General features: G+C 48.4%; 1 protein-coding gene across 1 annotated transcript in view; it reads right to left on the bottom strand.

Annotated features, from left to right (window-relative positions):
• Nucleotides 1–17,196, bottom strand: part of HSPG2 (heparan sulfate proteoglycan 2) — an 88,042-nt gene that overhangs the window by 60,703 nt on the left and 10,143 nt on the right. The window contains 2 exon segments of the mRNA XM_042477854.1: nucleotides 3,635–3,718; nucleotides 4,703–4,838. Of these exon segments, the coding sequence (XP_042333788.1) occupies nucleotides 3,635–3,718; nucleotides 4,703–4,838 (220 nt within the window).

The raw sequence follows: 17,196 nt of genomic DNA, 5'->3' as shown, positions 1-17,196 counted from the left end.
TAATACAATGTGAGGTACAGGAAGGAAGGAAGGTTAATGAATGCAATATGAGGTAGAAGAAGGAAGGAAGGAAGGAAGGACGGAAGGAAGGCAGGTGAAGGAATGAATGCAGAGTGAGGTAAAGGAAGGAGGGAAGGAAGGCAGTGAAATGGAAGGTGGAAGGGATGGAGGGGGAAAAGAGAGAGGATAAAGAAGGAAAAGAAAGATTGGTTATTGAGACAGCTGTGGTGCTCAAGGTAGGTGCAGAACCAAGAAAGTCAGAGGTTCCCTCCTCTCTTGGGAGACTGGAGCCCCTCATCCCTGCTAAGGCTCCCATCATCCACACTCCTCCTAAGCCCCCCACCTCCCCTTTGCCATAGCTCTTTGCCCTGACATTTGATTAACTCTGGGAATTGCACAGCTCTCCTGGCACACTTTCCTTCCTGCAAGAATGCTCCCTTCCTCAAGGAGACTGGAGAACCTGCGCAGGGGAATCTCTCTCTCTCTCTCTCTCTCTTTCTCTCTTATGGATACAATTGCTCTATCCCTGGCAACAACTGACGGATGAGACCCGAAACAGCTGCACTCTCCTCCACGGGTGTCATTTTGGGCTAAGAATAAACACAGCACAATGGCAGCAACTCACAATCCATGGTTCCAGGAGGTGGAGTGCAGAGAGGTCCTTTTTAGAGACAACAGAATTCCCCATCCAACAATGCTAAGAAAGAAGGGAGGCTGAAAATGAACGAAGGAAGGAATACTGAAGAAAAGAAGAGGGTGGAAATGAACTTGGTTAAGTAGAGAGGAAGGAAGGAAAAGAAAAGAAGAGAGTGTCAAGTCAGCCAGTTTAAGAGAAGGAAGGAAGGAAGGAAGGAAGGAAGGAAAGAAGGTGAAGATTAAGTAATACTGAGGAAGGAAAGATGATTGATAATGTAGATAACTAAGATTAAGGAAGGAGGGAACATGAAGCAACAATGGCTGGGTAATTCTGGAACTTGTTGTCCCCCAAAAGGTCCTTTTCCATGTTTGCAGAAGGGAGACCCATCTGGAACAAACTATTTGAACTATCTGCTTGAATGCTGAACTGAATGTCCATGTGTAAGCTCCACTCTGGGCCCCACAACAAACTCCAGCTCCCAGAATTCCATAGCCTTGAGCCAGAAAGAGTTAAAACCGTGCCAAACTGGGTTATTTCTCCAATATGGATGCAGCCAGAGAGAGAGAGAGAGTGCTTCCCTGCTTTGGAGCTGAAACCAAAACCCACAAAGCATCTGCATCATTTGGAGGGACGTGCTTGTCTACACAAACACACACACAAACACAGAGGCACACCCGCCTTGCCTTGGAATGCATTGTGGGAAAGGGGTTGGTCTGGGGTTTCCCTGCCTAAATGTCAAAAAATAAGGGACAGCGGGAGGGGAATTGCTTCATATAACACATGGATACAGAGGCATGCGCTGTTGCAGAGCGGCCCTTGAAAATGCAGGGAGAGTGGAGCAGGGCAAGCCTTTAAAAAGTTCTTTTCAGGCAAGGGGATTAGATCTCCCAGAATCCCCAGCTAGCATGGCCACTGTCCAGCCATTAATGCCCTGGCGTTAACGTTTGGAAAAGTGGCTTTGTAAAAACCTACAACTCCCAGCATCCCCCAATGCTCAGCAGGAAGGCATTTTGACCATGTATCAGTACTGTAACATCCAGAATCCTCTGGCTGTATTGGAAACTGGAGTTCTGGGAAGTGCAGTCCCATAATGCTGGGTTGTGGGGGACTGTGGGAGTTAAGTACAGTCCCATAATGCCGGGTTGTGGGGGATTGTGGGAGTTGTTGTTGTCCCCCGCTCCCAAAAAATATTGTTTTCCCAAGCTCAGAGGAATGGATGTCTCTGCCTTTCCTTCCTCCTTCCAGTCTTGGGAGCCAAAGCACTGGTCCAGAATGAATCGGCGGCGCATCTGTTGGGACCGTCTTGGAGATGAGAAAGAGGTCTGGTTCTGCTCTTCCCTTCCAGACCCATTGATGTGGGTGTTGTGCTCCAGACAGGCCCCTCCAAGCCTTCCAAAAACCCTCCCACGGCTTGCGCATGGCTTGCCTTTTGTGCATATCTTGCCAATTCAAGAACATTCTCTGAAGCCCGCTCAGACCTGTCTGGAACTGGGACACGATCTGACATTTTGCAGGTTACCCAGAAGCAAAGGACTTTTGGAAGGATGCCATGGAGGTGGGTTTCTTCCCAGGTCCTTCATTTCTCCAAAGGTCTGGCTTGGTGTTTGGTACTCAGAGCAACGGTGGCTCTCCAAGGAGCCCCGCAAAGAAGCATCTTTCCCATAAAACGGCCGTCTCTTGAGATCCTTTTATAACAGGGTTAGGAATTACGCAATCTTCCAGATGTTGTCAAGCTTTAACTCCCAGGTGTTCCTTGACCTGGGGGTGCTGGGAGTTGTAGTCCAGCAAAATGTGGAGGGACCCAAAATCCCCACAGTTGAATGGGGAGCAAAGGGCGCATTATGGCACTGCACTTACCAGAACCCCCAGTTTCCAAAATGGATTTTACAGTAATATTGTATATACTTGGCTGTAAGTCAACCTCATGTATAAGTCGAGGGCAGTTTTGGGGACCAAAATGATGGATTTTGTTGTGACCCATGGATAAGTCGAGGGTAAAAGTAAAGGGCATGTAATAATATGTGCTCAAAATGCCTGGCTACTGATCATGGATAGTTGGGGGGTGCTGGGAGTTGGGGGTAAAAATAAAGCCATTTTCACAAGCTGGCCTTCAAGGCAATAACAGCCGGCCAATGCTAGTTGGGGATTCTGGGACTTATTGGCCCTATACAGACAGGCCAAAATAAAGCTGCTTCAGGTCACTTTGGAGGTATGGTGCTTCAATGATGCATGTGTCCCAAGAGTCTGGAAGCTGCACCAAAGCTGCACTCCAGTCCTTAGGATTGGAGCATGGCTTTGGTGCGGCTTCTGGACTCTTAGGACGCATGTATCATTTAAACAGCATACTTGCAAAGTGACTCAAAGCAGCTTTATTTTGGCCTGTCTGTATCAGGCCATTGCTTCTTAAAAAAGGAATATTTCCAAGCTCTGAACGGTTTTAGCTAAAGGTGCCAAGGACTGAGAGACAGCATGGCATTGAGGTTTCAGTGTTGGACCATGATCCATTAAGTATCGAGGGGCAGAGACTATATCATTCAAATCAGAAATGCCAAGTCTAAGGGGATATATATGCACACACACACATGCACACATACCTATCAAGGCAGTATTTGTGAAATGAGATGCCATGGAGCTGTCTGGGGGATTCTGGAGCTTGTAGTCCAGAACCAGTTTTACAAACCCTTCCTCAGTTTTGCTGCACAAGACTTTACAACTTCACGGTTCCCCAATAGCGAAAATAAAGGGCCTCTTTTTCTCTCTCACCTAAACCAAGCTGATAAAATCGAGAAAACCTGCCGCATTTCCAACCAAAATAAACAGAAAGGCTTCCCTTCCTTCCTGCGCACTTTTCTCACAACAACAGATCTCTGAGGCCGGCCAGCGCCTTGCTCTCGGACTTGAACTCAGGCGGTCATAAGTACTGCATCCTAGGGTATGGTTCGAACTCAGGACCTCCTAAGCGGACGCTTTGTGCCGCAGGGCCGGCTTGCCTCTTACCTGTTGGGAAAAGCGGACTGACGGAGGGGAGAGGCTTCTCGGGGGAAACGGTGCCGCTGCCGTTCTCTCCGCTTCCATAACCATCTGTGCAAAAAGAGACACATTGCATGAGTACCGACGAGAGAACCCAAAACTGCAACAACTCTTGGTTTGCAAATACAGAGGCCCTGATTTCTGTTCTCTTTTTTGCACTGCAATCTCCAGAGTCCTTCTCCAGGATTCTGGGAGTTGCAATCCTAAAAAAACAGGGAAATGTTGTCCTCCAAACATTGGGGTCCAGTTCCTGAATGAGGTGCAGCAATGCATCCAGGTAACGCTACCAATTCCAGTCACTCACAAGTTAATGGGGCAGGTTTTATGCCAATATTTAAAGGAGATGCCCAACATTGCTCAACCCAAAATGGGTCCATCCAGCCTTTTCAGACATGCTTTTAAACTTTGGATTAAAGCCCGGAGTGGATTCATTGTCCCCATTTGACACAGGAGCTGGGCAGCTATGTTCAGCTCAGAGAAAAGAAGACTGAGAGGTGACACGACGGCTATCTTTAAATATCTGAAGGGATATTTAAATATCCGAAAGGATGCCATGGAGAGGATGGAGTCGGCTTGTTTACCGCTGCTCCGGAGACTAGGATACAAAGCAAGGGATTCAAGTTGCAGGGAAAGGGATCGCACCTAAACGTTAGAGAGAACTTCCATATGCTATGACTTATAAATATGGAACCAGAATTTCAACAGTCCATGGTTTGGGGTTTGGAGCACAGAAGAAGAGAAATTCCTTCTGAACATTAGGAAGAACTTATTGACTGTAAGAGCTGTCCAACCATTGAATGGAGCGTCTTGAAGGGTGGTGGACACTCCATCTTTTTGGGTTTTTGGACTTCCGACTCCCAGAGGCCCCTGCCAGGTTGGCCAACCATCAGGAATTCTGGGAGCTGAAGTCCAAAACCTTTGGAGGACTAACGTTTGGGAATCACTGGTCCAGATGATCCTTGTGGTCCCTTCCAACTCTATGAGTCTATGAGACAGAAAAGGAAGATGTCCCTCCAACTGGTTATTCCTCCTTACCTCCGGACGCTTCATCCGCCAACAGATCCTCGTCGTCGGAGAGGTCAGCGTAGCTCCTCCATCGCCGATGGACAGCTTCCGATTCTGTGTCTTCTGGGAAGGAGGCTTCGTCCGGCCGCTTGGAGGCCTGAGTGACCTGCAGCCGGAGGGAGAGCAGAGGTTGAGGATGGAGACGTTTCACAAACGCAGACAAACACATCTGGAACTATCCTGTGTCCATTATAGCAAACAGGTGCTATTGCAAACAATAAAGCTACTGTGATTGCCAACAGCAATGCTGTTGAAATGCACCAGGCCAGAGGCCTTCCCAAAACGCACCCCTAGCCTCCAATTTTTGACCCACAAAAATAGGAGATTCATGGCCAGGGCTTGAGATATGGCAACCTGATCCCAGACATAATAGTCTGCATCTGCATTGCACAGATGTCAAGTGTCAACATCATCATCAGCAACAACAACAGGAACAGGAACAATATCCCAATACCCCATTGTATTTAATGGGACTTAAATACAGATTTATGTATCCACAGGGGGTCCTGGAACCACACCTCAGTGGATACCAAGGGCCCCACCATACTCAGCATACTAAACCCTTTGCATAGCATAGAGGCCTTCCCTTGGTGCGTTCCTTCCTCATCCCGACTCAAGTGTCAGAACGACAAAGAGCGAGAGATGCTAAAAGAGCCCCCCAGGATTTCCAGACCCCTTTGCATTCCCAGGCAGGGTCTTAGCAACATCTGGAAGGGGGAAAGGATCCCCCATTTTGGAAAGCTGCAAGTGGCGCATTGCAGAAGAAGCCGGAATGACTGAAAGGACTGCAGCGCAGGGTTGTCGCAAGTGGCGCAGAGAGCCCTCGAAGTCGAGTGGCGATGCTGAGAGTCCTCAGAGGCAGACTGGGAGAAGCCAATGTGGGACTGGCCAGACTGGTGTGGGTCAGTTTGGAGAAGAGGGCTCGAGAATCAAGTGGCTATCGAGGAAGAGAGTGAGAGAGAGGCAGGAATGCAGGGCAGGGATGCCATGCTCACTCTTACGCTGAAGGGAAAGGTTTTCTTCCAAGGGAGGATTGCCGGGTGGTGCAGCTGTGTGTGGCTGCCACATCTGTGCAAAAGGTGTAAACCCAGAGGCCTAAACCAAATAGCTACTCTGAAGCAGAGTACACTCACTGAGCATTTTTCTACAGATACACGTAGCCTACACATGCCCCACATTTACTGGGGTTAGGGGTTCAGGACCCCTGTGAAACTAGGAAAACTGCAAATAAAAAAAAAAACACTATGGTTTTACCTCTCCAGGAATTTCTAGGTTCTCCAGCGCAACTCCAGACGTTGACCACAGAATCACATTGGAGGACCTACAAATGCCTAGAGAAGTGTTCTCTCTAGGGCCTCCGAAACAACTCAATGGTCAACATCTGCTATAGGATGACCACAGAATCAAGCTGAAGGGCCTACAAACGCCCAGAGAAATGTTTTCCCTAGTAATCTCTAGGTCCAGATGTTGACCAGAGCATCACGCTGGAGGACCTACAGATGCCTAGAGAAGTATTTTCCCTAGTAACCTCTTAGTCTTCCAGCGCAACTCTATGGTCAACGTCTAGCAGAGTTGGACTGGAAGACCTAAAAGTTCTAGAGAGAACATATTAATCAGTAACTGCAAATAATCAAATCCACAAAAGTCAATGCTCCAAATATGGAGGGCTGACAGTAAGCATTTTGGAGTTGACTTTGAGCCTTGCTTACTTGGTGGGCTCTCAGGAGGAAAAGAAGATTAAAGACACAACTCCAATCGTTTTACGTAACTCTGTTCGCCTCCTTTCCGAGGGCGAGATGCTGAAGGCACTTAAAACCCAAGCGTGTGTAAATCTACGCCATCAGCTCAAGAGAGAGAGAGAAGGCTGCTTGTTTTGGCAAAAGATTTGAGACATTTTCTCCCCTTTGTTTGCAAAGGACGCAAAGTCCCGGCTTTGGGGAGCAAAGGGGTTACAATCGCGAAGGCATCTAAAAATTTCCATGCGCCAAACAGACATGTTGTGGTCGCTGTTGTGGGGTTTTCACACCCCAAGGGAACCAATGTGTTGATCTTTGTGGGTCCGGGATGTGTCAGCCATAGGCTAGGTATCCAGGGCTTGGAAAAGTTCCTTCTTTTGGACCTCCAAAAAGTAGTGGTTTGAGCATCCGACTCTGGAGACCAAGGTTTGATTCCCTGCTCAGCCATGAAACCTCTCATCCTCAGGGCAAGGCAATAGCAAACCTCTTCTGAACAAGCCTTGCCATGACAGCATTGCCTTAAACTGGAAACAACCTGAAGGTGCAAAGCAACCAACAACTCCTTGTGTGGCCTTGCTCTGGCTGGGGATTCTGGGAGTTGCAGTCTCACCTTGAATGCCAAAATAAAGACTGTTTCTTCCCTCTTGGACACACGCAGCTCCAAGGTTGTGCGTGTGTCCATGCACACATGCACACACAAGTGATTTACCCAAGGAAGTGCGGCGCAACATCTGGCGGGGGAGTGGTGACCCAGTTTGGGCCGAGCGGAGGCCGGAGCGGCCAAAGAGCATTCCTGCATCCCTCTCTTTGGGGAAGGTGACCGCAGGGCCAACTGGCCCAAGTCCACCCCAAACACACAGGGGAGCTCCCTCACCTCCGGCCAGCCTTCCTCCTCCTCTGGCCCCTTGCAGCTGCAGCCATCTCCTGGCAAAGGCACTTGCAGACATTGCAGAGGAACTAGTCATCTCAAGCCCAAGAACCAAGGAATGGGGGGAGGCCAGAGGCTATAGGACACCATGGAGCTCAGGAAGGCTTTTGGGGGCTACAAACCCAAGCCATCACCCCCAAACTTCTTCCATCTAGAGCTGCTGGGAGTGCCACTTGGAAAGCACCTGGAGCCCTGCTTTGTGGGAATACTGGACCAAGATGCGTGCCTGACCCCTCTCTCTGGACCTCCGCCTGCCCCCCAAGAGTGACCCCTTCAGGTCTGTCCACACATTCACCCCCATTCCTGCTCCTTTGGTCCAAGGGAGCTAGCTGCCCGGGGGCAAGAGACGGTGTGGCAGGAATTCGTCACGGCAGCATTTTCCTGTGCAAACACTGCCCCTGCGCATTATTGCAGGCTGGACGGTCCGGGGACAAAAGGAGAAGCCGAGGGAGATAAAAGGGGATTTAATCGCTCCGGACCGGCTGAAAGGCCCTGAAAAGGAAGAAGGGAAGCCAGAGCTGGTGAGCCGTGCCGGCTGCAAATGCCAACAGGGCACCATGCCAGCCTCCAGAGAGAAGAGGTAGAGAGAGGGGATGCTGGGCCCTCCGACCCACAAGGGACCCATGTTTCCCACCCAGACCTCTGGCTTTCCATATCCCAAGACAGTGGCCATGGTGCCAAAGCGGTGTCAACTGTCTTGGGCAAGACACTCCAGCCAGGGAGATGTTTTGGACTTCCAGAAGCCAGGGATGCTGGGAATTGCATTCCGAAAGGCAACTGGCACAACCATCTTGCCTAAGAAAACCCTATGAGAAATCAGTCAGGCAGCCATAAGTGAACTAGTGAGCTGAAGGCTTGCGCAGGCGCACACAAGTTTAATATAGAAACTGATATCTCTAAAAATAAGATCACACAGCAACAACAACAACAAAAAAACCTTAACACAAAAGCTATAACAATATAAAAAACTAGCATTGCAAAGAAACCCACTTTGCAAACCCAAGTCATTCCTAAAGCATGTTGGTCCTTTCTAATGTGGGTTGGTGACATCGCAAGAACGGGACGGCGGTGACTTTATATACGTATTTTTAGTGGGGCTTGAATATAAACCCATGCTTCTTAGTCATGCTCAAAATGGAGGACGTCTTTGAATGGAAATGCAGGACGGGAAAAGGAGGATCTCTGGCCAGTCACCCTGAGAAAAGAGAAGACACCTTTCTGGGCCTGCCTTTGCTTTTGTGCAAAGATTCGTCCTTCCAGCTCGACGGAGCCTCTCCAAAGGCCAGATCCCACAGCTGGGCCTGGGAAGGAAGGAAAGGAGATCTGCCACAACGCCACTGTGTCACAAACACAACCCCCCCTTTTCTCCCTCCCTTGCACCTGTCACAACCTCAGCCCCAGAGAGGCAAACCCGGGGGTCTATTCAAGACAAAGCAAGAGGTCAGGCGGAGAAAGAGGCAGATGGACAACGCGCGAGGAAAGACCGTGGCCTCCTGCCATGGAGAGGGTCTGGTCCCTGGATGGCGAGGGGCAGGAGGATCCCACAGACCCAAAATGCAGAGAGCGGCACCTTTATTTATGGCCGGAAATACCCTAAAGGCACCACCAGATCCCATCTAATCTTGGAAGATCAGCAGGATCTGACCTGCTTAGTCCTTAGGGTTTCTTCCTCTTGGTGCAAGTGTATTTGTTCCATTGGTCAGTACTTTTTCACAAGAACTACACACACACACACACACACACACACACACACACACACAGTGTGTGTATAACAATAAGCGAAGTTTTCCAACCAGAATAAGGTGTTTGACAGCCCTCTTATTGATCCACCTGTGATTGCAAAATGCACATCAGAGCATCATCAGTGTAAACCACACAGTGCTTGGATAAGTTGCCTTTGGATGGAGGACTACAACTCCCAGAAGTCTGGGAGACTGGAATCCCCCCCCCCAAAAAAAAGTTCTCAACAGTGTGCATTTTACTAGGTGTTAGTATGGAGATGGTTCGGAGTTGGTTTAGCCAGAAACGATGGCTAGCCTTCCAAACATGTGCTTTTGGTTGGTCATACCAACTCTCCCTTTTTGGCCAAGAAGTCACTCACGGACCCCAACCTGGTTCCAGTTTCAGAGACAGCAATGCCTTGCTGGCTGGGGATTCTGGGTCTTGCATTCCCCAAAAAGACCCCTTTCCCAAGCTCTGCAGTTTTGGGAAGCTGTGTCCTGGCCAACCCCACGGCTAGAATAATTTCCAGAGCCGCAAGCCATAAATACTTCTGAGTCAGAGAGCACCCAAGAGCAAGCCACAAAGCAAACGGCCGGAGGGAAGGAGGCAGGAGCTGCCAGGGGGGCAGGTAAGGCCCTGAGTCAACCCTGGAAATTCCAGCCCTGTGGTGCGGGGCAAAGGAATGCCAAGCCTTGAAAGCAAGAAGAATCACAGAGCTTCTTTGGGTGCAAAGGAATGCCAAGCCTTGAAAGCCAGAGCACTTCTTTTGGTGCAAAGCAATGCCAACCCTTGACAGCCAGAAAAGACAGAGAGGTTTCTTTGGGTGCAAAGCAATGCCAAGCCTTAAAAGCTAGCAAAGTCGGAGACCTTCTTTTGGTGCAAAGGAATGCCAAGGCTTCAAGCCAGAAAAGCCTGAGACCTTTTTTGGATACAAAGCAATGCCAACCATTGACAGCTAGAAAAGCAAGAGAGCTTATTTGGGTACAAAGCAATGCCAAGCCTTGAAAGCCAGAAAAGCCAGAGAGCGGCTTCTTTTGGCACCGGCTACAAACCGGCAAAGCTTGAATATAGAGGTTGGCGAGGGCAGAGGCACGGGTATGTGGCTGCTGGGACATGCAGTGCCACACATAACTGGTGGCATAAATGCCATAGTGGCAAGCGAGTTTTGCAGAGACCGAGGGAGAGGAAAAGACACAGAGATGGCGCTTGCTTCCCTGGCTCTCTCCCTTCCCTCCAGCCAGGAAACATTGACTTCACTGCCGATTCCTGGCTTGGCCTTTCACATCCCAGGGAGGCATCTGGAGGGGAAAAAGAAAGCATGGAGAACTGGCCCATTGAAGCACAAAACCTCAGGATCCGGGGCTTGCGTCTCCACCGAAACAACAACCCTGCGCTGCAACCTTTGCCCCAAAGTTGGCACCTGGGAATCAGAAATAAAAGTGGATTCATCCAGCAGCTGCAGAGAAGAAAAAGCCTGGAGTGTCAAAAGATTAGAGCTTCAGTGGGGGGGGAAGAAACCTCCTTTTTGGGGGTACTACATCACCCAGAATCCCCACCATCATGATGTTGGCACAGTGGGGATTTGAGGAAGTGTAATCCTCCTCCAAAAGGGACTTTTCGAAGCTCTCTGTAAAAGACTTGAAACTTTAAAGAAGCAAAACAATCAGTTAAATGACTCTTAAAGTTTCGGGTCTTTTGCAGAGCTTCGAAAAGTCCCTTTTGGGGGGACTCCACACCCCAAAGTCCCCACACACTGGCTATGGGGATGTTGGGAGGCACAGTCCTCCTCCAAAAGAGACCCCTTTGACGCTTTACAAGAGACTTGAAACTTTGGTTTAAAAACCCCAGTGTTTTTAAAGTGTCAGAGGTCTTTTGCAAAGCTTGAAAAAGTCCCAGTTTGGGTGCGGGAGAGTACATACCCCAAAGTCCCAATATATGTTGGCTATGGGGATTCTGGGAGGTGTAGTCCTCCTTTTTTGGGGGGACTACGCATCCCCAAATCCCTGCATGCTGGCTATGGGGATGCTGGGAGATGTAGTGCCCCAAACCTATCCTTCCTCTCTAAAAAAGCTCTGGTCTACTAACACTCCTATCTTATCTTTTGCTACCGAACCAAAAATGAACTCGGAGCAACAAAACCCCACAGAACCCAAAACATGAACCGATCTGTGGCTAAGTTGAGCCTCCGCAGACTCTGGCTTTTGCTTGGCTTAACAGCTAAGATTTCTGAAACTGAACAGAACCAGCTTGATTAAAGCTATTAAATCTGGTTCCAAAAATGGCTGTATTTCCAACCCAAAGTGTCTTTGGCACCGAAGTCTTGTGTTCTTGTTTTAAAAAATCCCCCAAGGAACTTTGGGTTTGATCTGAAAGAGATGTTTTGCCAGTTTTATCTCGGTCTCGGTTTTATCTGTAGGTTCAGAAATGTTTCCACTGTTTCAATTATCTTTATTATGCAAAGCATCCTGAGAAAACTGTTTGGAAGGGCATCAGACAGTTCCAAAAACAGAGCTGATCACTTTCAAAATCATACAATTAATTAAGCTAATAAAAAAAGGAAAGAGAAATGGAAATGTCTGTCCTAACAGGGCTATGCCTTGCAATGGAAGAGGGTTATGCCTTGCAATGACGGGGAGGATGCTTTTTAAAAGACGTTTTTGGGCATCCTTTTGGTTTATTGTATGCAAACTTTATACACAGAATTTGGTTTCCTGGGCAAAAGTATTTAAAACGTTGTGTATTTTTAATGCTGTGCGTACAAAACACAAATGAATATGCTCTGAATTCAAGGGGCAGGGCTAGGAACTACACACAGATTTACACATTTTGCAACCCTGAAAAAAATATGCGGTTTTGCAACCCGAAACGTCCTTTCGCCTGAATCCGTGCGCTCCATTTGCCGACTGTAAGGTTTTGTAAGATTATGAAATCGATGAGTCTGCACCCTGGAGAAACAGTCGCATCCAATCTCAGAGCTTGGAAACACAACTTTCTGGGGACTACAACACCCCAAATCCCCTTTTTGGGATCTGGAGTGTTGTAGTCCCCAGAAAGTCACATTTCCAAGCTCTGCCCAATTGAGTTCTTCAACTGCAAAGTCCAGAAAGGCTGTCTCAAATGGACATAAAATGTCCCCATTCCCACAAATGTGTTCTTCTCTGAACTCTGTTCTGTCTCCCCAACTTTCTGGGGACTACAACACCCCAAATCCCCAGCAGCCATTGTCATGGGATTTGGGGTGTTGTAGTCCCCAGAAAGTCACATTTGCAAGCTCTGCCCAATTACAGTCCAGAAAGGCCATCTCAAATGGGCACGAAATGTCCCCATTCTCACAGATGTGTCTCCCCAACATCTGGGGGGAAAAGGGAGTTCCCAGCGGCCCATGAGAACAATGCTCTCCGTTTCCACAATTCACAAAGTTGCTATTTAGAGGCTGGACGCAAGACGCAACCTCCTCCCCGATGCAAAAGTCACCCCTTTGCGGCCTTGGCTGGTTTCCTGAGATTGTCCTGCGCAAAGCCTCCCATTTGCGGAAAGCTGCGTCAGGAGAAAATCCCTCGCCGTCACGTCCGGACGGAGGTCTCAGGGGTCCCTTTTAACCTTCCTGTCCAACAACCAGGACAAAGGCCCTCCTCGGTGTTCGGTTCCTGAGCCACAAGAGCCTTTCAAAACAGCAGAAGGGGCCAAAGACGGTGGTGTTGCGTGTCTTCAAGTCATCTCCGACGCATGGCGACCCTAAAGCAAGCCTATCACAGGGTTTTCTTGGGAAGATTTGCTTTTGACTGGGAAGATGCCAGTAGTATCTGGACGGCGGTGTAGTGGTTTGAATGCTGGACTAGGACCAGAAACTAGGGTCCAAATCCATGTTCAACCATGGAAACCTATTGGTTGACCTCAGGTCACCATGAGTTCGAAGTCAGCGGTGCCTTCGAGCCATTTCCAAATCATGGTGACCCTAAAAGCAAGGCTATTGCAGGGTTTTCTTGGAAAGATTTGCTCAGAGCGGGTTTGCTACCATTGCCTTTGAGAGACTGTGACTTGCAACTGAAGAAGCCAATGGTTACCAACTGCCTCTGAACAAATCTTTCCAAGAAAACCCTGCCATAGGTTTGCTTTAGGGTCACCATGTGTTGGAAATGAAGTAACCAATAGGTTTCCATGGTTGAGCAGGGATTCGGACCATGGTCTCTGGTCCTAGTCCAGGGGTAGGCAACCTGCGGCCCGCGGGCCGAATGCAGCCCGGCGAGGCCTTGGGACTGGCCCCCGCCCGGTCCTGCTGCCGATTGCCGCCGGGGCCTTTGGCCTCTCGCGCGGAGGGTCAAGGGGGGCAATTGTCTATAGAAGCCTCAGAAACATGCATTTATATTAACATTTTTTAAAAAAATCAGCAAATTTTTTTGCGTGTCCTCCACTTTTTTAAAAAAAGTGTCCCCCATTTGAAAATGTTGTCCTACATTTGTCCCGGTTTATTTATTTATTTATTTATTTATTTATTAAAATTATTTAATTATTTATTTTTTGGCTTCGCCCCCCCAGTTGTCTGAGGGACAGCAACCCGGCCCCCGGCTCAGAAAGGTTGCCTACCCCTGGCCTAGTCCAACATTCAAACCACTACACCACCATCCAGATACTAATAATGCGGCAACCTGAGGTCAACCAATAGGTTTCCATGGTCGAGCAGGGATTCGAACCCTGGTCTTCTGTCCTAGTCCAGCATTCAAGCCACTTTCCAGATACTAATGACTTGAAGGCACCAGTCATTGACAACTCATAGTGACCTGAGGTCAACCAATAGGTTTCGATGGTCGAGCAGAGATTCGAACCCTGGTCTCCGGTTCTAGTCCAGCATTCACACCACGACACCACCGTCCAGGTACTACTAGTATTTTGGCAATCTGCTCAGGCAAAAGCAAAGTGCTGGGGCCTCTCCTAGTTTGTCTATTCTCCCCCATTAATAACTTTTGCCCTCTGAGGTTGCTTGGCCAGAAGTGTCCGCATTTTCAGCTGTGAAATCTTGGCCATGAGAAGACCCTTGGCAAAAGAGGTGCCACTTTTCTTGGGCAAGGCATGCCAACTAGGGAGACGTTACGGGCTTCCAGACGCCAATAGTCAGGGATGCTGGGAACTGAAGTCCAAAAGACCAAACCACCCGTGAGTCTTCCTCGCCTAGGAAAACCCTACGAAACCCAAGGCGACTTGAAGGCCCCCGAAGACACATCCACAACCCCCTCTTTGCTCCATTTCCCAACCCTGACGGTTTGTTTGCACGCTTCCTGCTCCTTGGAGGAGAAAGAAAAGAGGCAACCGGCCAGGCTCCTTGAACCTTGGCTCCCCTCCAGCAAAGAAACATCACGGACAAGCACTTAAATGTTGTTGTCGAGTGACAACCATGTGCTTCCTCCCCGCGACACTTAGCACCGCGCAGGAAGGCCAGGAAGTAAAGGCGCACTCAGCACCATCAATCTTACCACCGTCCTCCGTCCCTGAGCCAACACTGAGGCTTGAATGGAGGAGAAGAAGTGGAAAAACCACCGTCAAACAAGGGAGGAGGAGGAAGAAAGTGGCGCATTTGGGATCATCCCAAGTCCTGAGGTTCATGGGCCAAACCCTGAGACCTAGGAACCATCCTTGGGATGGCATTGGGCCCTATGTGCATTAAAGGCACGTTGAGGGGGATTCCTCCAAAATGCTTGGGGCCGGAAGTATTGCAGATTTAGGATTCGTCCAAAATGCTAGGGGCCAAAAGAAAACCACTTGGAACTGGGAATCGAAAGCGCTCTCTGTGCAGAAGCAGTTGCAAAGAAGCCTTTACTGACGCTTTCCCTTTGTGGTTGCAGTACTACATAGTCCTAGTTCTCAGGGTTGTAAGAATTTGGAAAAGCTTGTGAAAGTAATTTGTTACTATTTCCTCCCCAGAAACTCACTTGTTACTAGAAGGTTTCTTTTGCTGCCTGCTATGTACTTTGTTTTCTATTTCCTTCCTAAAGAGTAAGAAAATACCCTGAATTTTTGGGGGAGCGGAGCAATCCTATCCTAAGGCCTTTCCTTCTCCTCTTGCTTTTTAACTTCCCCAAAATAATCTGGAAAATATAAGGAGCAAACACTTATTAAGTGGTGACAGTGAAGACATTACAAATTAATAAATGATTAATAATAATACTAATTCTGTAATGCATGCCATTTCTTTGGTACCTTTACAAAGGCAATGCAAGTTGCAATCCTGGGAGTTAGAGAAGCCTAAAGACCCTGCAAAACTGCAAATCCCAAGATCACAATTATTATTATTATTATTATTATTTATATCCCACCTCTCTGTGCAACACAACCCATTAAAACAATACAGCTCCATATCCCAAAATCCCACCTGCATCACCAATTTGCATTATTTCTTGGGCATCGAAACGCACTGCCAGCAACTGTTATTCCAGGTTACAGGAAAAGGGTGGCTATTTAAACCATGCTTTTGCACTATCTTCCCAAAACAAGTGGCCAGGCTGTGCCCTTCTGGAAAGGAAGGAAGGATAGGAAAGAAAGAGATTCCTCTTTGCAAGAGTTTCCCTTGCAATGATTGTCCGTCTATCTCTGTGCAAACGTTGCGCTTGGCTTCCAAAACAGGGCCCTTTGCTTCCAGGGCTCTGGGAGCAACGCTCTCTCAAGGCTGCAAAAGCAAACAGACAAAGGAAACCTTTCCGCCGAGGGACTTCCGACATGCTGACCCCTCCGAGCCCTTGCTCTCCAGGGACAGGGCCATTGTGCGTTTGTGCAAACAGACACAAGGGAGAGACCCACAACCAAACAGCCGCCCCTTTCCTTTGCACCCCTGGAAAGGCCTCTCTCTATCTTAGCATCCAAGCTACAAGTTTTCCACCGGGTTCTTTCTTTGGCCAGTTCTTTTCCCAGTTGTCATTGCTGTTTGGACTCAGGGTTTCCACTGGTGTGTGTGTGGGTGTTTTCCTATCACTTTCCAAAAGCATGCACAATGGAGCACAGGATCCTATGGCCAACAATAATCCCATGGCCGAACCAGAGATACATTTTATACTATCTCAAATGCAAATTGACTGCAAAGTCACAGTGGAAAAGGACTTCATCACATGGGGAAAACTGGATGGTTAACCAAAGGCTAATCTGAGGGTCATCCAAGGTATTTCATGTAACTTTGCAAAGGTTTTCCAATTGACGTTGAATCCAAACGCAATTGTGAGACATCCCAGGAATAGCTGAATCTGGAAAAATGTTGAATTTATACATCCTTTTCCACTGCGAATTCACAGTCAGTTCACATTTACATTAGTATGAAATGCACCTCCAGTTCATAGGTTTGCCATCGGCCATGGGATCCTCTCCTCCCTGCGCATGCGCAAAGACGCTAATTCAAAATCAAGAAGCTGATGGGAACATACTCATGTGATGAGTTCATTCGCATCTGCATTGCTTTCTCTTTCGAATGGACGCTGCGTTCTTCTGTGCGTAGGATAAACCGCTACGTTATGTCTTGCCTTTTTGGATTGCCCCACCTTTCTTCTTCTTTCGGGTGATACATTCCTCCGTGTGAAAAAGTCCATAGGTGCATAAGTCTGGAAAATCACTATCTTGCAGCACCTTTGCATTTCCAAAGGTCCCTTTGCATTTCAAAAGGATGCAACACATGCTCTCATGATTCGGCAGCGACAGACTCGGTCAATCCGCTATGATCCCACTTTCTCGACTGTATTTAAAACATCCCAGTTTCCCTCTTCTCCTCCCACTTTCCCCCTTTTATCCTCAGCTGGCTTCAAGTGCTGCAAACTGAGTTCAAAGTGCAAATTTCGTATTAAGTTTGCTCAGGGGCAGAAATGGGAGGAAGAGGCTGCATCTTGTCTTTCCCACTCAGTCCAGGCAAAAGCAAACTGCTGCAGTGTCTCCTAGATTGTGTTATGTCTTTCATAACTTTGGCCATCTTGACCGCACCCTGAGGTCACTCATGCGTCCTGGTTTTCATATGTGAAATGTTGGGGAGCTTGGCGACATGCTCCCCACTTGCTTAGAGACCAAACTGGGACGATGCCACATCCTTGCAAACAGGGCTGGCCCAAGAT

This window comes from Sceloporus undulatus, chromosome 7 (genome assembly GCF_019175285.1).
Source record: "Sceloporus undulatus isolate JIND9_A2432 ecotype Alabama chromosome 7, SceUnd_v1.1, whole genome shotgun sequence".
NCBI classification, from domain to species: domain Eukaryota; kingdom Metazoa; phylum Chordata; class Lepidosauria; order Squamata; family Phrynosomatidae; genus Sceloporus; species Sceloporus undulatus.
Note: the sequence above shows the minus strand (reverse complement) of the source record. Positions and strands in the feature narration are given on the sequence as shown.